A 16,792-nucleotide genomic window follows, 5' to 3' on the forward strand; every position below is an offset into this window, starting at 1 on the left:
ATATCTTCCTGGAAGAAGATTTCCGCGCCCTCAACATAGTTGGAATCACCGAGTCGCCAGGGAGCGCCTGCTACCAGACGCACCAGGTCTGCGTACCAGGGCCACTGAGGCCAATCTGGGGCAACCAGGATCCCTGGGATCCCCTCAGCTTCCACTCTGCGCAGCAGGCGTGGCAACAGCTTTAGCGTAGATCAGCTGGTACTGATCCCACCGAGCCACCAGCTCGTCTGACGCATCTGCCCACGGATCTCTGGTCCTTGACACGAATATCGGTACCTTCCGATTGAGACGGGAGGCCAATAGATCCACATCTGGTGTGCCCCACCTCAGGCACAGCAGCCTGAACATCTCCGGATGCAATGCCCATTCTCCTGGGTCTAGCATCTGGTAACTCAGATAGTCCGCCTGCCAATTTTCAACCCCTGGGATGTAAATGGCCGACAGGGCCGGTATGCATCGCTCTGCCCACCGAAGTATGTGAGCGACCTCCCGAGCAGCGGCTGAGCTCCTTGTTCCTCCTTGGTGATTTATGTACCCCACAGCCGTGGCGTTGTCTGACTGTATTTTGATCGGACGCCCTTGAAGACTCATCGACCACGTGTGGAGGCACAGCCTGATCGCTCTCAATTCGAGCAGATTGGTGGGCAACTTGGATTCCTTCGCCGACCAGAGGCCCTGAGCCGACTGAATCCCCATCACTCCACCCCAGCCGGACAGACTGGCGTCCGTAGTGATCGCCGTCCAAGTCAGAGGAAGGAACGATTTCCCGGACTGAATCGCTGGGGACCTCAACCACCAGATCAGGGAGTCCCTGACTGGTTGACTCACCTGGATCTATCGATCCAGGGACAACGGAGATTTGTCCCACTTCATCAAAATCTCCTCCTGCAGGACTTTGGTGTGGAACTGGGCATAAGGTACCACCTCGAAGGAGGCCACCATGAGCCCCAGTACTCGCATGCAAAAGCAGAGCGACAACCACTTGCGGCTCATCAGTAGATTGACCGGCAATCTGAGAGTCCTCAGTTTGTCTGAGGGAAGAAAAACCCTTGCTTCCCTGGAGTCCAACAGTAACCCCCAGGTACTCCAGACGCTGAGTCGGTACAACCACCGACTTCTTTAGGTTCAACAGCCACCCAAATTCTTGCAGGGTCTGCAAGGCGATCGCCACATCCTCCTCTAATTCTGAGGTGGAAGAAGCTCTCAGGAGGAGATCGTCTAGCTAACCCACGATCGCGATCCCGCGTTGTCTCAGCAACGCCAATACTGGAGCCAGTACTTTGTTAAAGACACAGGGGCTGATGCCAGGCCAAAAGGAAGAGCCACAAACTGGTAGTGGGCTTCCCCGACTGCCAAACGCAGAAATTTTTCATGCAGAAGGCATATGGGTATGTGCAGGTAAGCATCCTGAATGTCCAAGGACGCCAGGAAGTCCCCTTGATGGAGTGCAGCGACTACTGAGCGAACGGATTCCATTCTGAACCTCTGCACTTTTACAAAGTGATTGAGGGCCTTCAAGTCCAAGATTGGACGTACCCCTTCCTTCTTGGGAACCACAAACAGATTTGAGTAGAACCCCTGGAAATGTTCCGATTCCGGAACCGGTAAAATCACCCCCTGATTCAGCAAGTCCCTCACCGCCCCTAACAGGGCCTCCCGGCGAACCAGGGACACGGGTATGCTGGAAGGGAAGAATCTGTATGACGGCCAAGAGAGAAACTCTATCTTGCAGTCTGTGGAAATCAGATCGCAGACCCATTGGTCGGATAACCGGGAGGTCCACCACGCTGCAAAATCCCGAAGACGAACCTTCATGCGGTAGCACTTTTGTTCGCAGGCTTGGTAGGCTTGCAGTTCCAGGGACGCTTCTGACTGTCCGTGGGCGTCTTGCCGAAGCACCGGGAGGACGAAAAAGCCGCTTGTGAGCGGAAAAAGAGGGCCCTTGCCTGTGGCGTGGCTCCTTAGCCTTCCTGGCCTGTGGGAGTAGTGTACTCTTACCACCCGTGGCACTCTTAATAATGTCATCCAACAAGGCCCCAAAGAGCCGGTCGCCAAGGAAGGGAAGATCCGTCAGGGCTTTCTTGGATGCCTGGTCAGCAGACCAGCATTTCAGCCAAATGAGGCGCCTCAACACCACAGCTGACACTGAAGCCTTGGATAACAGGGAGAGAGTATCCAGGGCCGTGTCACAAACGTACTTAAGGCCATGTACTAGTTGGTCTGCTAGTTCCACACAGACAGGGGAGGCGTTCTGCTCTCCCAATTCGCAGTGCAAACGTTTTGTCTGTGACACCAGTGCGGATGCCAGTACAGGTCGCACGGCTGACCCCACAACAGTAAACAAGGAACGAGCCACTGCCTCGGCCTTCCTGTCCGTGGGATCCTTGAATGCAGGAGTCCCCTCAACCGGGATCGTGGTTACTTTATTTAACCTAGATACTGGGGGGTCCACGACCGGAGGAGCCGACTATTTTTTGAGAAGGCTTTCCTCAAAGGGGTAACGCACCGCCAAATTTTTGGGAACCGAAAAGGTCAGTTGCGGGTGACCCCATTCCCTGTAGATAAATTTTTCAAAATAAGTCAAATACGGGAACACCTTAGCTGAACGTGCTGGCTTGCGGGACCCAAAAGGGACCGATACATCAGCAGAGGAATCCTGAATCTTCAGGGTATCACGCACAGCTGTGATAAGTGCTCCAACAAGCGCCTTGTCGCACCTGGACCCGGAGGGGGAATCATCCTCACTGTCCGAAAGGTCCTGGTCAGCCACGTCTGATAGGTCAGAGCAAGGGTCTCCAGCTGCAGCAGGGCCAGAGTCTGCATCAGAGCTCTCCCCAGAGGAGGGGGGGCAGGGGCCTCTTATGTGCACCTTTCCTGCCACGTGCCGTCTCTATCTTAGCAACATAGGGGTCAAGGACTGCCGTCAGGGTGTCCATGCGCACCGCGCTAACCGCAGGTGACCCGGTTGCTATAGCCTGGATTTCGGGGGAAGAAACACCAGTTTCCAAAGCCATGCTGACCCTAGCCTGTCTGCCACCTGCAAAGGGACTTAGGACAGTGAAGGTCCAACCCTCCTGCTGCCGCCGCGTGGGGGGGGGTTGGGGGGGTACATAGCGCTAGATTCACCACCCTGAGGCATTCTGAAAGCCACAAGCAGTGCCTGTAGTCCCTAGGAGGTTCCCAGTTGCAGAGAGGAGAAAACTGTGTCAGCAGCAGCAGCAGCAGCTATAAACAGCGGTGCAACGTTCTGCAGAGCTAGCATCAGTGTTCAGCAAAGAGCCATCCAGCGTCCTGTACACACAGTGGACACAGGAAAAAGCAAGTGAGAGCACATGTAATGGTGCCACAAGAGAACAGCGACGAAAAAAGCACTCAGGCTTCAAAAGAAATGGCCACCATGTAACTAATAGGAAATCCTAAGGAAAATGGCTGCTAAAGCTCACCAGGGGAATATCAGCTTTCCCACATCCAAGATGGCCGCCAGACGGCGCCATGCGGTGACAGAACAAAAATTAAAAACGTGCTGCCTGCTTACAGAACAACCTCCACAAACACCTTTAGGGACCCCCCAGACCTGGACCAGAACCAAAGCCAGCCGCACAGAGCCCCCACAGGTGAGAAAACAGCGAACACACACACACCGCCTGCAGCGCATGCATCCACCCCCCTCAGAGGGGGGAAGGAGGGGTGATAGGGACTTGGGAGAGAAGATAGGGAGGTGAGGTGGCCCCCGAATCGATCCCCCAGGGAATGCCCAGCTGCTCGCCCCACCAAGGCAGGGAGATCCGTACTTACCAGTCCTGAAGAGCTGGGAGAAATTTCATCACAGACCTACTCCTGCGCAGTTACAGGGTAGCTGTTGGCCTGGTATACTGTGATCCAGACAGCAGTAGCCCGGTCATATGTATACCCCGGAGCTCACCGACCATCTCTGGAGCTGAGACATGTCGTGGCCTGCCGAGCCTTAGCTGCGGCCTGCTCACGCTCGATGGCCGGACTGGGGAGACTACAAGGATATCATTGACCAGCCTGTCACCCAGCCGGCAGTTGATAGAAGATCTCAGGATCTTTCATCTTACGCAAAAAGCAGCAAACCTGCAGCAAAAACATAGACTGAGAGGGCCCGCAGGGTTCCTAGGTCATTCTCCTTACTAGGCAAAATAAAAACTGAAGCTGCTGGGAGCAGTGAGGAGGGTTGATAGCACAGGGTCCGCCCACCAGGGGCGGGATTAAAGTTCTGTGTATTGTGTAACAATTTTGCCTAGTTCTCCTAATGGCAGGCTATACAACCCATTTAGTTATAGAGAGGAGCTGTGTCAGTCAGTGAATATAAGAGAAATCTGCCCACAGGACAACTATTAGTCATGCACTCCACAAATCTGGCCTTTAGAGAAGAGTGGCAAAAAGAAAGCCATTGGTGAAATAAAAACATAAAAAGTCCAGTTTGCAGTTTGTGAAAAGCCATGTGGGGGACATACATGTGAAATAAGGTGCTCTAGTCAGATGAGACCAAAATTTAACTGTTTGGCCTAAACGCTAAAATGAAAATGCTATGTGTGGTGCAACACTAACACTGCACATGATGCTGAACACACCATCCCCACAATGAAACGTGGTGGTGTTAGCATGGTGTGGTGGGGATGCTTTTCTTCACCAGGGACAGGGATGGATGGAGCCAAATGCAGGGCAATCTTAAAAGAAACCATGTTAAGAGTTTGCAAAACTTAGGGCGGAGGAGCACCTTCAGCAGGAGCACAACCCTAAATATACAGCCAGAAATACAATGGAATGTTTTAGATCAAAGCATATTCGTGTGTTAGAATGGCCCAGTCAAAGTCCAGATCTAAATTCAATTGAGAATCTGTGGGAAGACTTGAAAATTGCTGTGCACAGATGCTCTCCATCCAAGCTGACAGAGCTTGAGCTATTTTGCAAAAAAGAATGGGCAACAATTCCACTCTCTAGATGTGCAAAGCTGGTAAAGACTTGCAGCTGTAATTGCAGTGAAAGGTGGTTCTACAAAGTATTGACTCAGGGGGGGCTGAATACAAATGCACACCATACTTTTCACACATTTAATTGTAAAAAAAAAAAAATGGAAAACCATTTATCATTTTCCTTCCACTTCACAATTATGTGCCACTTTGTGTTGGGCTATCAAAATGTGAAAACTTTCAGGGGGTATAAATACTTTTTCAAGGCACTGTATATGTTTTGCAGTGAATAACTCTAGGTACACCACATACTTCATTCTTTCATGTATTATTATATGTACAACTTACTGATCACACTACTATACTGCGAGTTGTAGATTAATTTTAAGCAGTTACACCTGAAAAGTATTTCTAGGGTCCTAACTGGAACAAAAAAGGTTGAGAAGGGCTACTCTACATTGTACAGAAGGATATTTTGAAAACATTACAGGTATTATGTTGTATTTACATACAGACATCTACAGAACTAATTATAAGTTACAATGACATACCTCATCAATCAACACGAAAACTAAAACATCTTTCTCATTTATCAGTTCATGAATCTTCTGAAACATCTTCGTTACTAGCTTGCCACTCTGAAAAACATAAGTGTCTGATGCAATTTCTCAGTAACTTTAAAGTGAAAGACAAACTTTGACAAAGGATGCTAAAAAAGATTAATATCAAATTTGTATCTTTCTTTTACAAAAGGTGCAAATATTTTTCACAAACTGGTTTCTGGAAAAGGGGTTTGCTTAACTCCTTCCCGCCTACCGTACGCATATATGAAAATAATTTGGTACATACAATGAAAAAACAGGTTCGACTTCCCTAGGTCACATCCATATGTATATCTGAGAGAAAATGCTGCCTGGTGGACAGCAGATGTGTTTGTGCAGGAGAGATAAAGAACATCTGATTCCTGGAACTTCTACACGAATTGGTCACCTTTTACAATCCAAAGTTTTGGCGTTCTAATGCCAACCTAATATCTACCCATATCCTAGAGCAGCATTTCTCAATCTTTTTTCAGTCAAGGCACCCTTTAAAAATTGTGGACAATCTCGAAGCACCCTATTCTAAAATGTAAAAACTATTCTAATAGTTTTATATAATGCAGCAACATCCACAAGTTCAAGTAGGACAACCAATGTTAGAGGTGATTTATTCTTCCAAATACACTTTTGTAAACTGGTACTGACTAGTATTCCAATGTTTCTCGATCACCCAGCTAGTGTGACCCCACCGCTAATGGAAAGGGGCAGGGGAGGGTCAAACAAGGATGCTATGCAAACGGCTGACATCCCCCTTATCAACTGATGTTATTGGTCGTTAGGACGCCAACAGCTAGAAGGTTGTAATGGTGCACAATGAAAACCTGTGACTTTGTGTAATTAAAGGCAGCCTTCAGCCACATGCTGGTTTGTATACAATTTTTAGGCATTTTGCGAGGGCACCCCTGAAGAAACCTGAAGGCATCCTGGTTAAAAAAGGCTGTCCTAGAGTCCTAATCTCAGCACTGCCCTACAGTCCTCAGTGGGGCCCGCCTTGCAGTGGTTGGCTTTTGGTGCCCCTGTGCCCACTCCCAGGCATTGCTGATGGGCACCCCTTGATCCACTGCAGTGATTGTTGCCTATTAGTATTGTGGGTCCTATGGAAGCCCTGAATCAGCAAAACGTTGACCTAACGGAAATATATAGAATTCTATGTGACTGTGTTCTGCTGTATTGCAAAAGTATTGATTACTTCCGGTAGCTATAGTGGGACTTAATGTCTTTAATGTGCCAACATCTCAATCATGTGGAGGTTATGCCTATATAGGTTATCCATTTATTTGATGATACAGCACTGGGTGGTTTTAACTGACAATTGTGCAGTCGCGTGACGCTATACACAAATAAAATTTATGTCCTTTTTTCCCCACAAATAGAGCTTTCTTTTGGTGGCATTTGATCACCTCTGCCGTTTTTGTTTTTTGCACTATAAACAAAAACAAAAAAAACCCGACAATTTTGAGAAAAAGATAAATCACATTTCTTCATCAATTTAGGCAAATATGTATTATGGAACAAATTTTTGGTAAAAAAAAATCCCAATAAGTATATATTGATTGGTTTGCACAAAAGTTATAGCATCTACAAACTATGGGATATTTTTATGGACTTTATTTTTCTTATTATTTTTACTAGTGGTGATCAGCGATTTTTAGCGGGACTGCAACATTGCAGCGGGCAAATCTGACACTAAGTGACACTTTTTGGGGATCAGTGACACAAATTTGGGAATCAGTGCTAAAAAAAATAAAAAAAAATTAAAAATAAAAAATGTACCGTCAGAGAATGGGTTAACACCAAGGGCGATCAATGTATAAGTGTGCTCCTAGGGAATGCTTTCTAACTGGGTGGGGGTTGGTTGGATGCACCAGATGAAAAGAGGGATCCGGGTTTCTGCTTACCAGAAACACAAGATCTCTATTTTACTCCCTGACAGAACAGCAGTCTGCCTTGTTTACATAGGCAGACCGCCGTTCAACATTTCCTCCAAACGATTGGTGGGTCCCAGCAGCCATTGCGGCCGCCGGACCCACTAATTGGCTCTCGCTGTGTCCAATCACAGTGGTGGTGGTGGACATGTGCCCCAGATTGTGTGCACAAAATCATGTTATGGTATGTGATTTTGCGCAGCCAGTCAACCCTGCCTCAGTATATATGCAGTGGGCGGTCTGGAAGTGGTTAACAATGTCTGTAGTGAGCATGTGAAAATTTTAAAAAATGTACTTGGCCATCTAAGGTACCAAATGTAAGGCAGGTCCCAGCAGTGAAAGTATTAAAGGGGTGATTTGTGTCTCTTCAAGGCAATGTACCACTGCACTAATGTATTATACATAATGCTAAATAGCATTGATTATCCTTTAATATTAAAGGGAAAGAATGTTGTGTCGATTTAAAGTGTTTGTTACACCAGCATGTCATATTCCTGATATGTACCTGCTGTAACATGTACTTGTATAGAAAAGTATCCGTTTCTACTTATATTGCTTCCTTTGTATGAAATCCTTTGTATTCCCATAAGTCCTTCTGCTTTCCTATTAGAAACTGACCACACTAAGCAAGGGAGAACATGGTGGTCAGTTCTATAGATATGCTGGGAACCCAGCCTGCTCTCCTCCAATGATCAGACTTACACTGCCATGCCCCCCCCCCAGCACAACCATTCACTGGAGGATTCAGTGTGCTGTTGCTTTTGCTCCCCCCAGCACTTCTGCAGCTGAGAACAGAGATGATGTGATCATTTATATAAAAAAAAAAAAGTAAAAAAAAAAGGGGGGGGGGGGGAGAGAAAAGGTATTAATTTTTTTTGTTATTTCTATACACAAATGTTTTTTCCTTTAATTATAGTTTTAAACTGAATAGGTTTTTTTACAAGGTGATTGTTCACAATCACTTTAATTTTTTATATTTTTTTGTAAAGTGTACTGCACTGCTGATAAGAAATATGCAAAGAATTACAGGTGTTATCGATATTTGCCTTGTTCCTTATATGTACTTTGTGAAGCTAAAAAGAGCGCTGGCTTATTGTTTATGCAACTTTCATAAAGTGGTGTTGCCACCAAAAAATTAAAACTGCTTAAAATTCGTAAAAAAAAAAAAAAAAAAAATAATTGGCAAAAAAATAAATTTTTACTCACCTCTAAATACCGGTTGCTAGGGGGTCCCTCGTAATCTGCCTTCCTCATTGCCCGGGCTGGTGACATCACTTCCCCTCGCGCCGCACATTCACCTGGGACCTGTCATGTGTCCCAGGTGACTGTACGGCGTATCACGGCGCCCTGCGCCACTCGCGAATGCGCAGTGGGTGCCCGGCTGGGGCAGGTAAGTGTTCGATTATTAAAAGCCAGCAGCTGCAGTATTTGTAGCTGCTGACTTTTCATTTTTTTTTTTAGGGGGTACCCCACTTTAAGTCCTGACCAAGGGCTGGGGCAATATTTAAGAAAACTAGCAGATATTACCAAATTAGGAAACCTTGTAAAGGCACTCTGGCTTTGGCAATAAAGCTGACAAAGCACCATGAGTCACCAGTGTGCCTTAGCCAATGGGAGGTTGCCAAATACTACTATAAAGTAACTGTGTACATATTTCCTGGTGTGATTTTGCTGTGGACCTTCTGCAGGAAGGGTCCCTCATGCGTTTGTACTGTACATCTGTAATAAATCTGTCTTCTAATCAACATGACCGGAGTTGACTGATCAGTAAGAGAATGGAATTTTACTGACAACTGCTAATAACAAGGAAAGAAAAGCAAGCTACAAGGGATTTTAATGCATCTATCCTCAAGCAAAAATAGGATTTTTTTACTCACTGTAAAAATCCTTTTCTCTGTAGTTCACTGATTGACACAGCTCCTTATTCTTGACCATTGGGTTGTTACACCACCTTCAGGAGAGGACTAGGCATAACATGTTAACAAGTACAAAAAACAGACTTTCTAGTTCTGCCCAAGGGACGGTTCCTTCAGTAACAAACCTCTAGCCTGCTTCCTGCAGCCTCAGTACGTCAACAAGCAGTATAAATTAAAACAATAAGATGGGAGGGTGCTGTGTCAGTCAGTGAACTACAGAGAAAAGGAATTTACGGTGAGTATTTTTTTACGTTCACTGACTGACACAGCTCCTTATTCTTGACCATTGGGATGTCGCCAAGCAGTATCATAACGAGGGGTAGGAAACAGCATAAAAGAGCTTCACTCACAATCAGAAGTGCTCCCTAACAAGAGTCACCACCTTATCTAACCGCATCAGAACTTGCGGTAACAACGCAACAGTGCATTATACTCAAAAGTAACAGTATTTTCTTTAAAACAGAAAAAGTAGTGCAGAATTGCAACATTACACGGCCGCCCACAAACTTGCGGCCAAGCAGGCATCAGACGATGCGCTTATATCCACTCAGTAGATTTTGGTAAGAGTGTGAATGGACGACTGAATTGCCGCCTTACACACCAGAGCGACTAGCACTCGATGTCGGGTGCCCGAGAGGCCCCATTGTCCTGGTGGAATGGACCATGGTAGGAAAGGGGGGCACCTGCCCCTTCAAGGCGAAGGCTTGTACCACATCTGTCTTATCCACCTGGAAATGGTGATCGACTAGACCGCCATACCTCTTTTTCGGACCAGCTAACAAAACAAACAGAGCTCTAATTGCCAAAGGGGAGCCGTGGCAGACAAATATATCCTTATAGCCCTGATCACATCCAGGGAATAAAGGGCCACCTCTTAGAATGTGTCGGTTTAGGACACAGAGATGGTAACACAATATCATTGATGTGGAACGCCGAAGCTACCTTCAGCAGAAAGGAAGGTTGTGAATGCAACACCACCTTATCTTTATGGTTAACCATATAGGGCGACTTGCAAGACAAGGCTGCCAGTTCCGAAACCCTCCTGGCCAATGTAATGGCCACTAGAAAGACCCCTTTTCTGAGAAAGAGTCAACAAGGGAATTCCTCTGATGTTCTCAAATGGCGGTTTCTGAAGCGCAGATAACACCAGGTTAAGATCCTGTGGGGTAAAGGTGGACGCACCAGAGGAACTACAAGTCGGACCCCCTGAACAACAGTGCTGACTTAAAAACGAGATGCCAGGGGTTGCTGAAAAAAAGACAGCCAAGGCTGATATTTGTCCCTTAATGGTGCTTGAAACCAACTTCTGGTCTACCCCTCGCTGTAGAAACAGTAGGATCCTGGAAACAGAATAGGGGCACGGATGCCATCCTTCCTCCTCACACAGAGATGTATGCCTTCCAGGTACGACGGTATATCTTCGAGAAGATTTCCGTGCTCTCAACATAGTTGAGATCACAGAGTCCAATAGGCCTTGGTACCTTAGCATCTGGCTCTCAACAGCCTTACCGTTAAACCAGCTATGGAGAATCGGACCTGACACAGAAGGTCCTCTCACAACAGCAGCCTTCAGGGAGTCTTCGCAACCAGGCGTACTAGGTCGGCGAGTCAGGGACGCCAAGGCTATTCCGAGGCATTAGTATTACTGGAACCCCCTCGGCCTCCACTCTGCGGAGCAGATGTGGTAGCAGCTTTTGCGATAGAAAGTCGTAGATCAGCCCCTACTGATCCCATGGAGCCACCAACACGATGCATCTGCCCAAGGATCTTTTATCCTGGATACGAATCTCGGCCCCTACCGTTTGGGACGGGAAGAAAAGAGATACACGTCTGGTGTGTCCCACTCCAGGCACAATGGCTGGAACACGTCTGGATGCAATGCCCAGTCTCCTGGGTCCAGCATCTGGAGACTTCGGTACTTCGCCTGCCAGTTGCTTCCTCCCGGGATATAATGGCGGACAAGGCCGGTACCTGTCACTCTGTCCACTGAAGGATGTGAGCGACCTCCTGTGCTGCAGCCGAGCTACTTGTTCCTCCTTGATGGTTGACATATGCCACCGCCGTGGCATTGTCTTACTGGATCGACTATGTGGAGAGGCAAGCCTGATCGCTCAGAGTTCGAACATATTGATTGGCAACTTGGGTTCCTCACCTGACCAGAGGCCCTGGGTCAACTGTAGTCCCAGTACTCCACCCCAGCCGGTCAGGCTGGCATCTGTTGTGATCACAGCCCAATACAGAGGTAGGAACGACTTCCCGGACTGAGGTGGCAGTGACCTCAGCCACCAGAGCAGGTCTGACTGGTCCCTGACTGACTGGCGCACCCGAATCTGCCGATCCAGGGATAACGGAGATATGTGCCATTGTGTCAAGATCTCCTTCTACAAGACTCTGGTGGAAAGTGGGCGTACAGTACCGCCTCAAGGGAAGTCACCATGAGGCCCAGAACTTGCATACAGAAACGCATTGACGACTACCTGCTGTTCAGCGATAGTTTTACCGTGGCTCTGAGAGTCTGCAGTTTGTCTGAAGGGAGAAAACTCTTGTTTTTATGGAGTCCAGCGGTAGCCTAAGCACTCCAGTGCTGAAACGGTATGAGCACCAACCTTTTAGGTTCAACAGCCACCCAAATACCTGCAGGGTTTGCATGGCAATCGCCACATCCTCCTTGATTCTGAGGCGGAAGCTGCTCTCAGAAGGAGGTCATCCAGGTAACTTATGATTGCGATCCTGCGTTGTCTCAACAGCGCCAATATTGAAGTCAATACCTTGGTAAGGACTCAGGGTGCTGAAGCCAAGCCAAAAAGAGGGAGCCTCAAACTGGTAGTGTGCTTCCCCAACTGCATTTCGCAGAACCCTCTGATGCCTGAAGCATATGGGTAAGAATCCTGGATGTCCAAAGATGCCAGGGAGTCCCCCTGATGGACTGCAGCGACAACTGAGCGAACTGATTCCACACTGAGCCTTTGTACTTAAACAAAGCAATTGAGACTTTTTAGGTCCAAGATTGGACTACCCCTTCCTTCTTTGGGGACTACAGATTGGAGGAGAACCCCTGGAAACTTTCTGACCCTGGAATAGACACTATCACCCTGAGGTGTAGCAGGTCCCATACTGCCCCCATGGGGCTTCCCAGCGAGCCAGGAGTAAGGGTATGCTGGAAGGGAAGATCAGTTTGTAGGCCAAGAGAGGAACTCTATCTTGTAGCCAAGGAAATCAGTTGGCAGACCCATTGGCCAGATAGCCAAGAGGTCCACCGGGCTGCAAACTCCCGAAGCGTCCTTCCCACCCATATGACAGGCGGGGGCAAACCTTCATGCAATGACACTTTTCTCGCAGGGTTGTTAGGCTTGCGGTTCCAGGGACGCTTTCTTCCCCAAGGGTCGTCCTGTTGGACTGGGAGCGTTTTGCCCAAGTCCCAGACTGATGGAAAAGCCACTTTTGAGCGGAAAATGTGGGCCTTTGCCTGCGGCGTGGCTCCTTAGTCTTCCTGGCCTATGGCAGCAAGGTACTCTTCCCACCTGTGAAATTCTAAATGATGTCATCCAACAAGGCTCCAAAAAGCCACTCACCAGGGAATGGTAAATCCGTCAAAGCTTTTTTTAAATGCCTGGTCTGCTGACCAGCCTTTCATCCAAATCAGGCGCCTCAACACCACTGCTGACACTGAAACCTTGGATAGCAGAAGAAATGTATCCAGAGCCACGTTACAACGTACTTTCAACCGTACAATAACTGGTCTGCTAGTTCCATGCAGATGGGAGTAGCCTGCTGCTTTCTCCAAAAGTTTTGCCCAGTAAGTGTCTGCGACACAAGTGCTGTGGTCAGTACTGGTCGAATTGCTGACCCCCCAACTGTAAATAACAGGACAGGAGAGCTGTACTTACCAGTACTGACTGGGGAACATTCCATCACAGACTCACACTCCGATCAGTACGGGATGGCTGCTGGCCCGGCACACTGTGACGCAGACATCAGCAGCCCGGTCTTGTGTGTGCCCCGGAGCATTACGCTCACCGGCCGCCCCTGGCGGGGCATGTCGTGGCTGACCCAGAGCGGAGCTCTGGTCTGCATGCACTCGCTGGCCAGGCTGGGGAGACTACAAGGATAAGGGTATCCAGCCTGTCACCCAACCGGCTGTTGATAGCAGATCACAGGATCTTAATCTTGCGCAAAAGGCAAACTTCTGCAGAAAAAAATCAACGGACCGATGGGCCCGCAGGGTTCCTAGGTCCTTCTCCTTCACTAGGCAGAAAAAAACTGAGGCTGCAGGAAGCAGGCTGGAGGGTTGTTACTGAAGGGACCACCCCTTGGGCGTAACTAGAAAGTTCTGTTTTTATGTGCGTTAACATGTTCTGCCTAGTCCTCTCCTGAAAGTGGCCTAACAATCCAATGGTCAAGAATAAGGAGCTGTGTCAGTCAATGAACGTAAGAGAAAAATGCCTGCTCCTGAAAAATAAGGCAAAATACACAGAAAACCTTACTAAATGTTTTACATTTATGCAATTTATACATAATAAACCGATTATGCTTGCTGTAGTCTGATGTTTCTCTCTTTATGCATCCATAATAAAAATGCCATAATTCTATCCCCAATTTTGTAGACGCTATAACTTTTGCGTAATACAATCAAATATACGATTATTGCTATATTTTTTTTACCAAAAATATGTAGAAGAATACATATCTGCCTAAACTGAGGGAAAAAAAAAATAAGCAAAAAGTAATAAATGTTTTTTTTTTTCAAAATTGTCGCTCTTTTGTTAATAGCGCAAAAAATAAAAACCGCAGAGGCGATCAAATACCACCAAAAGAAAGCTCTATTTGTGGGGGAAAAAAAATAATCAAAATTAATTTGAGTACAATGTAGCATGACCGCATAATTCTCATTCAAAGTGTGACAGCTCTGAAAGCTGAAAATTGGCCTGGGCAGGAAGGGGGTCAAAATGTCCTGTATGGAAGTGGTTAAAAGAGAACCAAGTAATCAGAAAAAAATACTGCTAAAGTTAGCAGTACAAATAAATCATCAATGTAAATAATAAACACAGTGTGTGGTAAAGTGACTGGTAAAGTACAAAATATATAATGTGAAAACACAACAATAATTCTTCTGTAGGAAAAAAATAAATAAAAAACTTTAAAAAAAGTGTACTGCTAAATCTAGCAGTGCACATGCAACTGAATAAATACATGAACAAAAATAGATCTATAGTGTAAACAATATCCACAGTAATAAATGAACAATAAATGATGTTGAAACACTAGAATATTTTTTCTGTAAATACGATGAGTGCAAATATAATTGTGCAAAACTCAAAATAAACTGTGCCAAAACCAGCAAGCAGCCTCTCAGTGCAGAGTGCAAATAAATTAGTGCAAAACGGCAATACAGTCCTTTCTTCTGTCTGCAAAGAACGTCAAGGTGCAAACACAAGGTGCCAAGGAATAGTAAACTCCTCTGCGTGGAAAAACACACACACACTGGTAGCAATGGCCTCTTACCTTGCAGTAATGAGGTAACCGCATGTGTGTACAAATCTGTAAGATTCACTTCTTCCTTCTACCATAGTGCTGGCCACTGTAGATATAGAAAAGTCTTGTCTTTCAGAGGAGGCAAGGGAGATATCAGAAAAGAGGGGGTCCGGATTGTGTAGTATTTTAAATAAACTTAACTTTTATTGATAACAATGAGGGTATTCTCATACAATCAAAGGATAAAATCTATGTTTATTTAAACCTACATGTTTATGTTTATTTCTTTTGTCCCTGGGCTTGACCCTGAGGATTACCTCTTGAACTTAAGCCGTCGTGACTGACTGGAGGCTGATGCCCCTAGCACTGGAGAAGGAGCCTTAAATTAAATATATTTACCGTATATACTCGAGTATAGGCCGACCCGAATATAAGCCGAGGCCCCCAATTTACCCCCAAAAAACTGGAAAACTTATTGACTCGTGTATAAGCCGAGGGTGAGACATGGCTGTCCATCCCTGTGTGTCCGTCCATCCCTGTGTGTGTGTCCGTCCATCCATCCCTGTGTGTGTGTCCATCCATCCATCCATCCATCCCTGTGTGTGTGTCCGTCCATCCATCCCTGTGTGTGTATCCATCCATCCATCCATCCCTGTGTGTGTGTGTGTGTGTATTCATCCATCCATCCATCCCTGTGTGTGTGTGTGTGTGTGTGTATCCATCCATCCATCCATCCCTGTGTGTGTGTGTGTGTGTGTGTGTGTGTGTGTGTGTGTGTGTGTGTGTGTGTGTGTGTGTGTGTGTGTGTGTCCGTGCAGCCTTGTGTGTGTGTCCAGCCTACCTGTGTCCCAAGCCTCCGTCCCGAGCCGCCGTCGTCCCGAGCCTCCTCTGTCCCGTGCCTCCTCTGTCCCGTGCCTCCTCTGTCCCGTGCCTCCTCCGTCCCGTGCCTCCTCCGTCCCGTGCCTCCTCCGTCCCGTGTCGTGCCGATGGATCGCCGCTCCAGGATCGCCGCTCTTCTCGGCGGCCATTCTACAATTCAAAAGCCGCGCCTCCTTCTCCGCCTCCGCCTGTGATAGGCGGAACACTCAATTTCCCAGCAGCCTGTGTTCCGCCTATCACGGACATCCTCTCATACTCGTCCGTAGTATGAGAATGAACGGATGTCCGTGATAGGCGGAACACTGACTGCTGGGAAATTCAGTGTTCCGCCTATCACAGGCGGAGGCGGAGAAGGAGGCGCGGCTTTTGAATTTTAATGTCCGCCGTCTGTCTGCTCGATACGCTGATCGAGCAGTCAGACAGCGGTGACTCGAGTATAAGCCGAGGGGGCACTTTCAGCCTCAAAAAAGAGGCTGAAAATCTCGGCTTATACTCGAGTATATACGGTACTCCTTTTCTTAAATGGCAAAAGGGTGCCTTTCCAATAGAAATTCTTTGGATGAATTATCCAAGATAGCCCAAACAGCCATTCACCGCAAAATGGAAAACCAGCCAGGAGATTTTTTCGTTTTTGTTTTTTTATGACGCTTCGGCTGACCAATTTTTCAACCTTAGTATTCTATACTTGTATACCAGCCCAGCAAAAGGCACGAGGCCTGAAGATAGAATCTCTCATGGAGTCTATTGCCAACATAAAGCTACTAGGAGCTTGACAGATCCTGGGTCTGCTGAACAGAGAAACCTTGAGCACCTGTTCAAGTTGGACCCTCAAGGATTTTGACAAATACCAATTACTGTCAGCACAGGCTGAGACACGCAACATGTCAGGAAAACAATATATGGGTTTTTTGTTTTGTTTTTTAAATAGGAATTCCAACTCTTTATCCTTTGGATCCCCAAGTATTTGAGCATTGTTTGCCGGATAAGTCAAACTTTTAATCAGAAGATATGGAAGCGTCAATTGCTGGTATCTTCCACCTTTAATAAGTTTTTTCCTCCATAGGATA

At 46.9% G+C, this 16,792-nt stretch overlaps 1 protein-coding gene across 4 annotated transcripts in view; it reads right to left on the minus strand.

Annotated features, from left to right (window-relative positions):
* The window catches only part of TRIP13 (thyroid hormone receptor interactor 13), a 187,251-nt gene that overhangs the window by 81,557 nt on the left and 88,902 nt on the right, over positions 1–16,792 (minus strand). For all 4 annotated transcript variants that reach the window (XM_077491827.1, XM_077491826.1, XM_077491825.1 and 1 more), the window contains one exon: positions 5,486–5,572. In XM_077491827.1, coding sequence (XP_077347953.1) covers positions 5,486–5,572 — 87 coding nt within the window. The remainder of the gene's footprint in view (positions 1–5,485; positions 5,573–16,792) is intronic.

Source organism: Lithobates pipiens, unplaced genomic scaffold, assembly GCF_037356315.1.
Source record: "Lithobates pipiens isolate NorthernLeopardFrog02 unplaced genomic scaffold, aLitPip1_a1.2 Scaffold_19, whole genome shotgun sequence".
Taxonomy (NCBI): Eukaryota; Metazoa; Chordata; class Amphibia; order Anura; family Ranidae; genus Lithobates; species Lithobates pipiens.